A 12,426-nucleotide genomic window follows, 5' to 3' on the forward strand; every position below is an offset into this window, starting at 1 on the left:
TGGGTTCTGCAGAGCATGTCTGATACTTGTGGAAGGAGGGGGCTCTGACAAACTCTCTTGAGAGAGAATGTCACTTTGCTACTGTATTGCTTCTTTTCTTTTTTTTAAATGATATTTATTCCAAATTTAAACTTACAGAAAAGAAAAGAAAAGCCATACAAAATAAAATCAACATATAACAAAAAACAGACAATAAGAAAAACTTAACAAAAAATATAAAAATACATTACATTAAGATAAAGCAAAAAACAGATTAAACCTTTACCTAACCTTTTTTCCTTTTACTTATTTCCATGACCTCCTCTCACCTCCCAGCTTTGTATTCTAGTTTAAATCGTATTTCCAGCAGATCCTTCTAACCTTCTTTTCATTTACTTATTTTAACGTTCAATAATATAATTAATCCTCCTCTATCTCATCAATTCCTATACTTCATTTTTACTTAATCCATTATATCATATCTGCCAAAACGACCTAATATTCTTTTTCCAACCTCTTTCTAACATTCTTTTATGTTGCAATATTTTTGAAGATATATTTTAAATTTTTTCCAATCTTCTTCCATCGACCCTTCTCCCTGGTCTCGAATTCTGCCGGTCATCTCAGCCAATTCCATATAGTCCATCACTTTCATCTCCCATTCTTCTCGGGTAGGCAATTCTTGTGTCTTCCTGTATTTCCCAATGAGTATTCTTGCTGCTGCTGTTGCATACATGAAAAAAGTTCTATCTTCCCTTCGCACCAATTGGCCGACCATGCCCAAGAGGAAGGCCTCTGGTTTCTTTAGAAAAGTATATTTCAATACCTTTTTTAATTCATTATATATCATTTCCCAGAAGGCCTTGATCTTTGGGCACGTCCACCAAAGGTGAAAGAAAGTACCTTCGTTTTCTTTACATTTCCAACATTTATTATCGGGCAAATGATAGATTTTTGCTAACTTGACTGGGGTTAAGTACCACCTATAAATCATTTTCATTATATTTTCTCTTAAGGCATTACAAGCCGTAAATTTCATACCTGTGGTCCATAACCGTTCCCAGTCAGCAAACATAATATTATGTCCAAAATCTTGTGCCCATTTAATCATAACAGATTTAACCGTTTCATCCTGTGTATTCCATTTCAGCAACAAATTATACATTCTTGACAGATTCTTAGTTTTAGGCTCTAACAATTCAGTTTCCAATTTGGATTTTTCCTCCTGGAAACCAATCTTTTTATCTAAGTTAAAAGCCTCCCTTATTTGATAATAATGAAGCCAGTCTCGAACTTTAGTTTTTAGTTTGTCGAAACTCTGCAGCTTTAGTTTATCTCCAACTTGTTCTAAAATTTCACAGTATTTTGGCCAGTTTGTCTCCATATTAGTTTTTTTCAAAGCCTTAGCCTCCATTGGTGACAGCCACCTTGGTGTTTTACTTTCCAACAAATCCTTATATCTCACCCAAACATTAAACAGTGCTTTCCTGACAATATGGTTCTTGAAGGCCTTATGCGCTTTAACCTTGTCATACCATAAATATGCATGCCATCCAAACACATTATCAAAACCTTCTAAGTCCAAAATGTCCATGTTTTCAAGAAGTAGCCAATCTTTCAGCCAGCAAAATGTGGCTGATTCATAATAAAGTTTAAGGTCTGGCAGGGCAAATCCACCTCTTTCCTTTGCATCTGTTAATATTTTAAATTTTATTCTAGGCTTCTTGCCCTGCCAGACAAATTTAGAAATATCTCTTTGCCACCTCTTGAAACAGTCCATTTTGTCCACAATTTGCAATGTTTGAAACAAAAACAACATTCTAGGCAATACATTCATCTTTATCGCAGCAATTTGGCCCAACAATGATAGCTTCAATTTTGACCATATTTCCAAATCCTTCTTTACTTCTAACTAACATTTTTCATAGTTATCTTTAAACAAATTCACATTTTTAGCAGTCATATGAACCCCTAAATATTTCACTTTATTAACTAATGTTAATCCTGTCTCCTTCTGAAACCTCTCTTTCTCAATCTCTGTAAGATTTTTCTCTAATACCTTAGTTTTCATCTTATTCAATTTAAAACCTGCTACTTGACCAAATTCTTGAATTAATTGCAATACTCTTTTTGTACTGGATTCTGGCTCCTGTAGTGTCAAAACTAGATCATCAGCAAAAGCTTTCAATTTGTACTGTTTAGCTCCGAGTTGTATACCTTTAACCAATTGGTCTTTCCTAATCATGTTGAGCAAAACCTCCAGGACCGATATAAAAAGCAGTGGGGAGATTGGGCAACCCTGTCTTGTTCCTTTCTCTATCTTAAATTCTTCTGTAACTACGTTATTTACAATCAGCTTAGCTTTTTGTTCTGAGTAAATTGCACCTATACCGTTTTCAAAACTTTGACCTACCCCCATCCCCTGCAGATTTTTCTTCATAAAATTCCAAGAAATATTGTCAAAGGCTTTCTCCGCGTCCACAAATATTAAAACCGCTTTGGTATTAATATTAACTTGCAATTTTTCTAAAATATTAATGATATTCCTCGTATTATCTGACAGATGTCTCCCCGGGAGAAAGCCCGCTTGGTCTTTATGAATTTCTTTCACCAATACATTTTTTAATCTTTTAGCTATAATTTCCGCAAAAATTTTGTAATCCACATTAAGTAGGGATATGGGACGGTAGTTCTTCAACTGTGTCTTTTCCACTTCTGTTTTCGGTATGAGTGTAATGTATGCTTCTTTCCACGACTCGGGTGCTTTTCCTCCCCGTAGTATTTCATTGCAAACTTCTTTCAAAGGTTGCATTAACCATTCTTTCAAAGATTTATAATACTTTGCAGTTAGACCATCTGGCCCTGGAGATTTGCCCAATTTCATATCCTGAATAGCTCCTTCCACCTCTTGGTCAGATATTATAGAGTTTAATATTGATTTGCTCTCTTGAGATACTTTTTGTAATCCATTAATTTTCAAAACCGATCAATGTCTAATTCTTTCTGAGTCTCCTGCGTATATAACTGTTTAAAGTAGTTCTGAAAACACTTTCGAATCTCTCCAGGATTCTGTATATTCTTCCCTTCTACTACCAAATTCGTAATAGTATTAAGCTTTTGTCTTTTTTTCATTTGCCAAGCCAATAATTTCCCACACTTATTTGCCGATTCAAATGTCTTTTGTTTCATCTGTTTGATCTTCCATTCTATTTCCTGATTCATCAGTTTCATATATTGTACTTGGTATAACTTTATCTCTTTTAAAATCTCCTGTGAGTTCGGTTTCGCCCTCAGTCTTTTTTCTCCATCCTTGATTTTCTCCAAAAATTTTTCTCTCTTCTCATTTTGGTGTCTTTTCCTAATTGCATTTTGTTGTATCAAAAATGCTCTCATCACCGCTTTGCTAGCATCCCAAATCACTCTTTTCTCAGTCGTAGTGTTCATATTTATCTCAAAGTAGTCTCTCAGATTTTTCTGGGCCTTTTTAATAATTTCCTCATTCCTAAGCAAGGAGTCATTCATCCTCCATCTGAAAGCTCCAATTGGCGTTAGTATCATTTCCATCTTTACTGGATTATGATCAGAGCAGATTTTCGGACAAATTACCGCTTTTTTTATCTTAGGGGCCAGTCCCCTGGTTATCCAAATTTGGTCTATTCTTGTCCATGTCATTTTTGCTTCAGAGAAGAAGGTTCCTTCTCTTTCCAAGGGGTTCTTTATTCTCCAAATGTCCACAAGGTCCATATTGTCAGTCATTTCAAAAAATGTCTTTGGTAGTCTACCATCTTTCGTCACCGTTTGTCTTTGGGCTTTATCCATATTTGTAGACACTACTCCATTCATGTCTCCCATCAAAATTATATTGTAATCCAAATAGTCCAATAGGGTTTCATGCAGTTTTTTAAAGAATTCTGATTTTCCCTCATTTGGCGCGTAAACACCTAATATCAAAAACTTCTGACCGTGAAGCTGAATTTCAATTGCTATATATCTTCCTTGATCATCTTTGAATAAAAATTTTGGTGACAGGCTTTCCTTTGCATAGAGTACTACTCCTCTTTTTTTCACATTGTCCGATGAAATGAATTCTTCTCCCAATCTTTTATTAATCAAAATTTTCCGGTGTAGCCTTGTCACATGCGTCTCTTGTAAGCAAATCAAGTCCAAATGTTCTTTTTTTAATGTATGAAATACTCTCCCCCCTTTTCCCGAAGAATTTAAGCCATTAATGTTCCAACTTAATACTTGCAGTGTCATTTGTACTTACTCTCCTTCTCCCCCAACAGCCCCCAGAAGTTTGTCTATATCTGTCGGTGGCGTTGGTTTCACTTTTTTTGCAAACTCTTATCCGGTACAACAGGGTCTTTTCCCAGTCCTTTCTGTAGATCTTCTTCGTATGCGCTCAAGAACTTGTTCTTTTCCTCCACTGATCTTATCTTTGTCTTTCTTCCTTTAAAACTAAAGGATAGGCCTTGAGGAAATTCCCACCTGAAAAGGATCTTGTTTTTTCTCAACAGGGCCACCAAGTCTCCAAAGTCTTGTCTTAAATCCAAAAGGTGTTTCGGTATATCTTTAAAAATTTCCACTTTTGATTGCAGAATTGTCAAAGGTTTCTCATAATGCAGGCCCAAAATTTTGTCCCTCTCTTCTTTGGATCGGAGGGTAATCAAACAGTCCCTTATTTTAATCTTTTTTCCTCCTTTCCCCAATCTGAAGGCCCTCACAATCTTGAAATCCTCTTGTTTCAAATCCGATTTCCAAAATTCTGCAAATTCTTGTGTCAGAAAATCTATCAAGGTGCCCTTCTCCAGCTCAGGAACAGCTCTAATTCTTAGATTGGATTGTTTGTCTCTAAGGTCAATCATAGACAGCGTCAGCTTGTGTTCTGCAATCTCTTTCTGTAGGTCTGGTACCTTCTCAGTTTCCAGTTGCCCCAATTTAAATTCCACAGCAGCAGTTTTTTCCTGTATAGACTTTGAGTCTTGCAATAGTCTCTGAATAGATTCTGTATTACTATTTACCTTTTTCCCCAAATTGTCTAATGTTTCTGTATTTAAGTCAATTTTTTTATTTGCAATGTCCACTTTCTGGTTCGTTTCTTCAACCTTTTTATTCGTCTCCTCAACCTTTGTCCTAAGTTGTTGTAAAGTTTCATTAATCTTGGCCAGGGCACTGGCTAGAATTTCCTCAGACATTCCACTAGACTTAACTTGTGTTACTGTCGTGGGCAAGCCGGCAGATGATTGCCTTCGATGCCCCCAAGGTTTTCCAGATCTCAAAACTGACGGGTCTAATTTCTCTCGGCCATCTGCCATAACAATGTGAAGGTCAAAACCTTTTCCAAATATGCTGTTCCTGTTTACCAGCGGAAAATTCCTTTGCTGTAATTTCAGGGAGTCCCACTAGGTGGACACTGTTACCACCATCCAAACTAGTCACTTTCCTTATTGAATAACAGGAAAGGAAAGAGAAACTAAGTATAAGCAAAACAGGATACAGTTCCAAAATGTAACTTTCCAATTATTTTTCCAGCGAGGCTGGCCACAGTATATCAACCTTACTGTCAGCAGTTGGCTTTGACAGATTTTGACAGCTGAGACGTCTCACTGGCAAATCGCTCTTTAAGCATTTATACAGTCCAGAAGAAACAAACCATTTTCCTTTTTTTTTTTTTCTCAGAAGGGTAGATTCACCAAAAGTTCTCAGGTCGGGAAACAACTCTTTTCAAGTCAATTTCCAACGTTTAGCTCAAAGTCTCTATGCTTTACACTATTTACAAGGCAGGGAAGCGGACTTCCTGTTTACACTTCCCACCGCGGTAGCCAATTTTAGTCGTTGTTTTGTTCCAAATAAAGCCTTTCAAATTTTAGTCCAATTCCTAAACTTTAAATCCAATTTCTCCTACTCACGATCAATTTTTAGTCCGAATGTTCCAGGAATAAGTCAGCGCTCTCCAGCAACGGCAACACGGCTTCGCTCCGCGAAAGCAGCGATCTACTCACAGCACCGCGCTTCTCCCCCGCTCCGTTCCGAAGCCTCAAAAAAAGGCTTCCTCGCGAGTTGGGGGGGCGCTCAATGGTGCCCGCCGAGTCTCCACGTTCGCAGGCTTCAGCGCCTGCGATTTCTAGGGGTCCCCGCTTCGCCGCAGCGCACAGGACCCGATTTTCGCGGAGCCGATCCCCTCCGACTGAAGGGAATTCCTCCGTGTGCTAATGGCGCTGACCGGAAGTCTCTACTGTATTGTTTCTAATGCATCTGACTGCTACCTTGCTCCTGTTCTTCATCACCTATTGTGATGAGAATTGTCTCTTGGTCTGCCGGCCTCAGGTAGACTCCAACCAGGATGAATTATGGAGGCTCATCAGTCGCTTGTACATTACCTTAAATGATTTGACCTGGATAATTTTGGGCTGTCAGGGGTGCCGTCAACAGGTCACTGGCTATCTACCTAGTGAAATCAGAGGAGCAGAGAGAGCTTTTCAATGGTTTCATTTTAATCCACAGGAAGACAGAAAGACGTGAAAGTATGCTCTCACCCTTGAGCTAATATTGCTCAGATTTCCACTCCACCATGCACCGACAATTTCTTCCTAGAAATCAGACGCCTCCTGCTGCCTATGGTGGCTGCTAAGACCAATTCTCTTTTGGGTTCTGCAGAGCGTGTCTTGACCTTGTGGATGGAGGGGGCTCTGACAAACTCTCTTGAGAGAGAATGCCACTTGGCTGCTGTACTGTTTCTAAGAAATCTGACTCCTGTCTTTGTTCATTGCTAACTTGCTCTGGTTCATCATCACTTATTATTTCCCAGGTGCTTTTTCCTTCTCGGGTGTGACCTGTCTCAAACCACCACACCATACTCTCCCCCCTTCCTTCTTTCTGGAAGGTTCTTAGGGTGCTGCTCTCCACGACTCCTCCTCATCTGCCCATTCCCTGACGGGCTTACTAAGACAGCAGGTCCAAAGCACAATGGTTTCATCATTGCAATCCACACATAACCAATGTTTCTCCTGCATTAATGGGAATTAAGTGTCCGTTTCCTTCTAGCTCACTTATGGCTCCTTTGCCTTAGAGGATGCTGGTCAAAGCCAATCCACTTCCTTCTACCGGATGGTGCCCAATGAAGCCCATCAGTACACTGGGATTGTTGAGTTACTTCGGCACTTTGGATGGACGTGGGTTGGGTTGCTCGCAGTGGATAGTGAGAGTGGAGAGAAGTTTATGGAAATCCTGCAAACTCGGCTTTTTCAGAGAGGCATTTGCTTGGCCTTTTCAGAGAGAACTCCAAAAGGCTCATATTTTGAAGAGTATTATCACATGATTCCCCAGTGGCTCCAAGCCTATCTTGCTATTGCGGAAAGCAAAGCCAATGCTGTCGTTGTCTATGGAGAAGCCAAGTCCATGTGTTTTTTGCAACTATGGCTAGCGGCAGGGGGTGCAGAAAATGTGACATCTATGGAGAAGGTATGGATTATGACTGCTCACTTGGATTTCTCAGCAGTGGCCTTTCAAATGAGCCAGAGTATGCAACCATTTCATGGCTCCATCTGCTTCACAGTGCACTCAAAGGAGGTGCAAGGATTCAAGACCCTTCTTCGCTCCCTCAATCCTTTCATGGCAGGTGAAGATGGTTTTCTTCAGCAGTTCTGGCTGCAGACATTCTATTGTTTCTTTTCCAAATCCAGTACTGAGTTCAATGAACCCTGCACTGGACAGGAGCAGCTGGACAGCCTTCCCTCGTCAGGCTTTGAGATGACCATGACTGGCCACAGCTACAGCATCTACAATGCTGTCTATGTTGTGGCACATGCTCTGCATGATGCCATGTACAGATCCAGGGCAAAAGACAGAGGAATTGTGAGAAGATGGAGACCGCAGCTTCAGAAAGTGCAGCCTTGGCAGGTAAAGGCTCTTTTTTTTTGGTATATCTTTTAATTATTATTTCATTTTATATTGTTGATAAAGCAAAGATAAAGCAATTTTAACAACAGACAAAAATTGAAAGATGAATACCCAAACTGAAAAATAGGCAGGTAGGATGTGTAGTTGCACGTGAATTAAATAAAGACTTTAAAGTCCAAATTAAGCCCAATTGTATCAGATCACCAAGCATAGTTCCAGATTTGCCAGGTTTGTGGGGGGTTGTTCTGAAAATGTTGGTTCTGCTGTATATGCCAAATCATATATAACGTGTCTAGTCCTTGTCAAAATCTCAAATTATTTGTGATTATCTTTGCTATAGCTATATTCCAGAGTGAGTGGTACAAAGTGTCCAGCATCAGATTTTTGGGCTGTGTTCTATTGAGTTGCCATTACTATGAATGCTGCCACTTTAATCTTGCCAATTTTTTTGGCAACATATTTACAATGGTATCATCAGAAATACACAGTGACGTTCATTTTGGACAACAAACCATCTTTTTATAGTAATATTTATCATTTCTGAGAAAATCGGATACAACCCACTCACCTGAGCTTCAGCTCTTCAAAACAGCTAGGTGTGATATTGTCAATGGTAATTTCTATCTCAACTAGAGTCTTAAGAGTGACACCTGTTTTGCCTGTTCCTCCCTCAGTCTTACCCTCCCCCCATTTTCCTGTTCTTTCATTTTTACACTCTTCATTGAACTTCATGGATGTTTGCATGATGATTTTGGAAGTCCCGTTTAAGCTTTGAAATACATATACAGTGTGGCTTAGTCCTATACGGAGGAATCTACAGAGGAAAGAGAGATCAAAATTTACTGTTATTATTGCTATTGTTATTAATTTGTGATTATATGAAATCTTGTCTACTGCCTTGGAAGAGGCAATGGCACTTTCAAAGGCTATGCTGAACATAAGAGTGTATCTGAAGAAGTGTGCTTGCACACGAAAGCTCATACCAAGAACTAACTTAGTTGGTCTTAAAGGTGCTACTGGAAGGATTTTTTTTATTATGCTGAACATAAGGTAAGGTTGAGTTTTAAACAATTGTCCTCTTCCTGCCATCTCAATGCAGCTCCACCCATTTCTTAGGAGTGTCTCATTTAACAACAGTGTGGGAGAAGAAGTGTCTTTTAGTGAGAACAGGGAATTAGAAGCTGGATTTGATATTACCAACTTGGTCACTTTCCCAAATAACTCCTTCATCAGAATGAAGGTTGGATGGATGAATTTGGATGCTCCCCCAGGAAAAGAGTTTTCCATCAGTGAAGACAAAATGGTGTGGCACAGGAGTTTTCAGCAGGTGGGGCGTGATTTCAGCAAATTGCAACTCCAGTGTGTCCTAAATGTGATGCTTGCATCTTGGAAGCCTACCTGAGACATGGATCCTGTATTTTTTCTCCCTTGCTGTTTATGAAAACCTCTATGAATGTTGTAGGGCTCTGATGCCGTGAAGGAGGCCAGGACATAGTTCATTATTATATGCTTGTTTGTTTATTGCATTTTTATTCCACCTTTCCTCCAAGGAGCTCAAGGCTGTGTGTTTACTTCCCGTATTATCCTAACAAGAACCCTGTAAGGTAGTGTAGACTGAGAGAAGCAGTGACTGGCCCAAGGTCACCCAATGAGTTTCCTTTGAACCCTGGTCTTCCACTTCCCTGTCTAGCACATTCTTTAAAGATTTCTAGGCCAGCAGAGTGTGACCTAAGCCTAACCTCCAACCAACTTCTTTGGGGAGTAAGAAAAGGGAGCTGAGCCTGGAGACAGAGGAGGCAGACTTCTGCAGAGAATGCCTGGTTTGGAGGCTAGTAATTCTCAAGATATAGTAGCAGAGGTCTGGCAGAGTCCAGCACTATCCTTGTTTTTGAGGCTGCTTAACTTGTGTGACCAGTGTATTTAGTCTGGGGTTCTCAGTTCCCAATATCTGTGTTTTTTCAGGTGGAAAAACTGAAGGAACCTGAAAGTGTATATGGTAGCTGCTTATTTAAATCACTTAGGATGTCAAAACATCCTTTCAACTCTACTTTAAATCCTTTTCAGTTTTATAAGAAATGTATTTTTCCAAATAATAATAATATTACTGTTCAGGTGGACTCCCTCCCTCCCTCTTTTTTATTTTTACTTTTTTAAAAACACATTGAAATGGCCATAACTTCATTTTCAGAGTCACAAAAACATCTTCTGTCTCATTAGATGCCATTAATGGCTGTTGACAGCTCATTGTTTTCAATTTTCTCTTAATATTCAGCAGGCCATTTCTCCCATCCACTTGATCCCTTGCAGCCCAGAAAATGGAGTTCAGGTTCTCCAAAGGTCCATTATTCCCCCTGTGCTAAACATTTCCTTATGATTAATTAAAATTCACAGGTGCCACCCCTCTCTCAATGCAACAAAAATTGCCCTTCTGGTACTAGGAGAAAAAAGAAGGAAGGGGAGAAGTTCTGCTGCTATGACTGTGCTCCATGTTCAGAAGGCAAGATTTCATACCAGAAAGGTAGGAGACATTAGGTAGCTTTCAGATAACCCAGATTTCCTGTGAAGGGTCTGTGGCAGTGTGAAAGGTGTCACAGTTGCTGCTATTGATGTAGGTCTGATTTCCATAGTAATTTAAGTTCACACACTTGGAGCTCTTTATTGCAACCAGCTGATGGCCCAGCAACGAGGCCCAGCATTTTCAAAGAGGTGCTTTGCAAGCCCAAATGATCGGATGATGGTTGGGGTTTACAAAGCACACTGTTACCTGCCCTACACCTAACATCAGAGATGACATCAGATACAGGGCCCGTAGGTGTAACTTGCTAAAATGGCCCCATACTGCCAGGAGGATGCATACCTACTCTCAAGTTGCACCCTTAAAGGGAATCCTTTCTTCTTTTCAGACATGAATGACTGTGTCGGATGCTCAGAAGATCACTATCCAAACAGGAACCAAACACAATGCATTCCAAAGTCCATCAGCTTCTTGACTTTGGAAGAACCGCTTGGGATGAGCTTAGCTTTTGGCTCCGTATTCTCCTCTTTGCTCACCATCTTGTCCCTCGCCATCTTTATGAAGCATCAGGACACTCCGATTGTCAGGGCCAATAATCGGGACCTCACCTACGTTCTCCTCCTGTCTCTCCTTCTCTGTTTTCTCTGTCCCCTCATCTTCCTCAGCCGACCAGACAGAGTGACCTGCCTTGTCCGACAAATGGCTTTTGGTGTGGTTTTCACAGTGACTGTTTCTTGTGTGTTGGCCAAAACCATCACGGTTGTTCTGGCATTCATGGCCACCAAACCAGGATCCAGAATGAGGAAATGGGTGGGGAAAAGACTGGCAAGCGCCATTGTGTTGACTTGTACTATTATCCAAGCTGGTATTTGCACTGTGTGGCTGGGAACCTCTCCCCCATTTCCCCATTTTGACAAGCATTCTGTGACAGGAGAAATTATTCTGGAATGTAATGAAGGGTCAGCTGCCATGTTTTACTGTGTCCTGGGCTACATGGGCCTCCTGGCCACTGTCAGTTTTGTTGTAGCATTTTTAGCCAGGAAACTGCCTGACAGCTTTAATGAGGCCAAATTCATCACCTTCAGCATGTTGTTATTTTGTAGTGTTTGGATCTCCTTTGTTCCTGTCTACCTGAGCTCCAAGGGAAAACACATGGTGGCTGTGGAGATCTTCTCCATCTTGGTCTCCAGTGCTGGTTTACTGGGTTCCATCTTTTTCCCCAAATGCTACATTATCATATTAAGGCCTGATCTGAATGACAAACAGCAGTTAATAAAGAAGAAATAGCAAAGTACCCTGTTGTCACTCTTTTCTGTTACCCCAGAACATGGGTAATGATTTTGCTGCCGACTCCTTGATATAATTTCATTTTATTTGTTTATTGAACTTGCTATGTGCATAAAAAAAATCAGATGGTTCTCCCCCACCCCGAGATGTGGTCTGCACCTTTGGGAGCCCAAGGGCACAATTGGAAAACTGAGGAACTCTTGTGGACACAAAAAACCACCAATTTCACAGAAGAAAGTGTGGAGATGCTCAGAAACTCCACCTCCATCGTTTCTTGAAATATGAATCCATTGGTTTGGGTCCTACTCTCTGTAGCAGGAGACATGTTTGCTGCATCTTCCATGTGACAGCCCTTGAGGTATTTGAAGATGGGTATCATATCTCCTCTCAGTCTCCTTTTTCCAGGCTAAACATACCCAGCTCCCTTAACCGTTGCTCATATGGCTTGGTTTCCCACCCATCATCTTCCTGGCTGCCCTCCTCTGCACATGTTAAGCACACATTTTACCTCATGAAAATATAATGGGGTACTTTGCCAAAAGCCTGCCTGAACTCAAAATATACTATGACCACAGCATTCTCCTAATCCACTACATTTGTAATGCCATAAAAAATAAAATAAATGAGATTGGCCTGGTATGACTACAACAGGCCCAGGACAGAACCCTTTGGCATCTCTGTGGTATCAGGAGATAATATCCCTATTCTATGATGAAAAATGAAAAGGAGGGAAATACCCGTCTTCC

The 12,426-nt window shown here is 40.3% G+C and overlaps 1 protein-coding gene across 1 annotated transcript; it reads left to right on the forward strand.

Annotated features, from left to right (window-relative positions):
- Positions 1-7,086: 7,086 nt before the first annotated feature.
- On the forward strand, positions 7,087-11,680 carry LOC308461952 (vomeronasal type-2 receptor 26-like; the record flags this gene model as incomplete). Its single annotated transcript, XM_080979122.1, has 4 exons — positions 7,087-7,878; positions 8,978-9,205; positions 10,270-10,396; positions 10,782-11,680. The coding sequence occupies 4 exons, from the start codon at positions 7,087-7,089 to the stop codon at positions 11,678-11,680; spliced, it is 2,046 nt and encodes a 681-aa protein (XP_080835248.1).
- Positions 11,681-12,426: the final 746 nt, after the last annotated feature.

Source organism: Podarcis pityusensis, assembly GCF_964106645.2.
Source record: "Podarcis pityusensis genome assembly, chromosome: 13".
NCBI classification, from domain to species: domain Eukaryota; kingdom Metazoa; phylum Chordata; class Lepidosauria; order Squamata; family Lacertidae; genus Podarcis; species Podarcis pityusensis.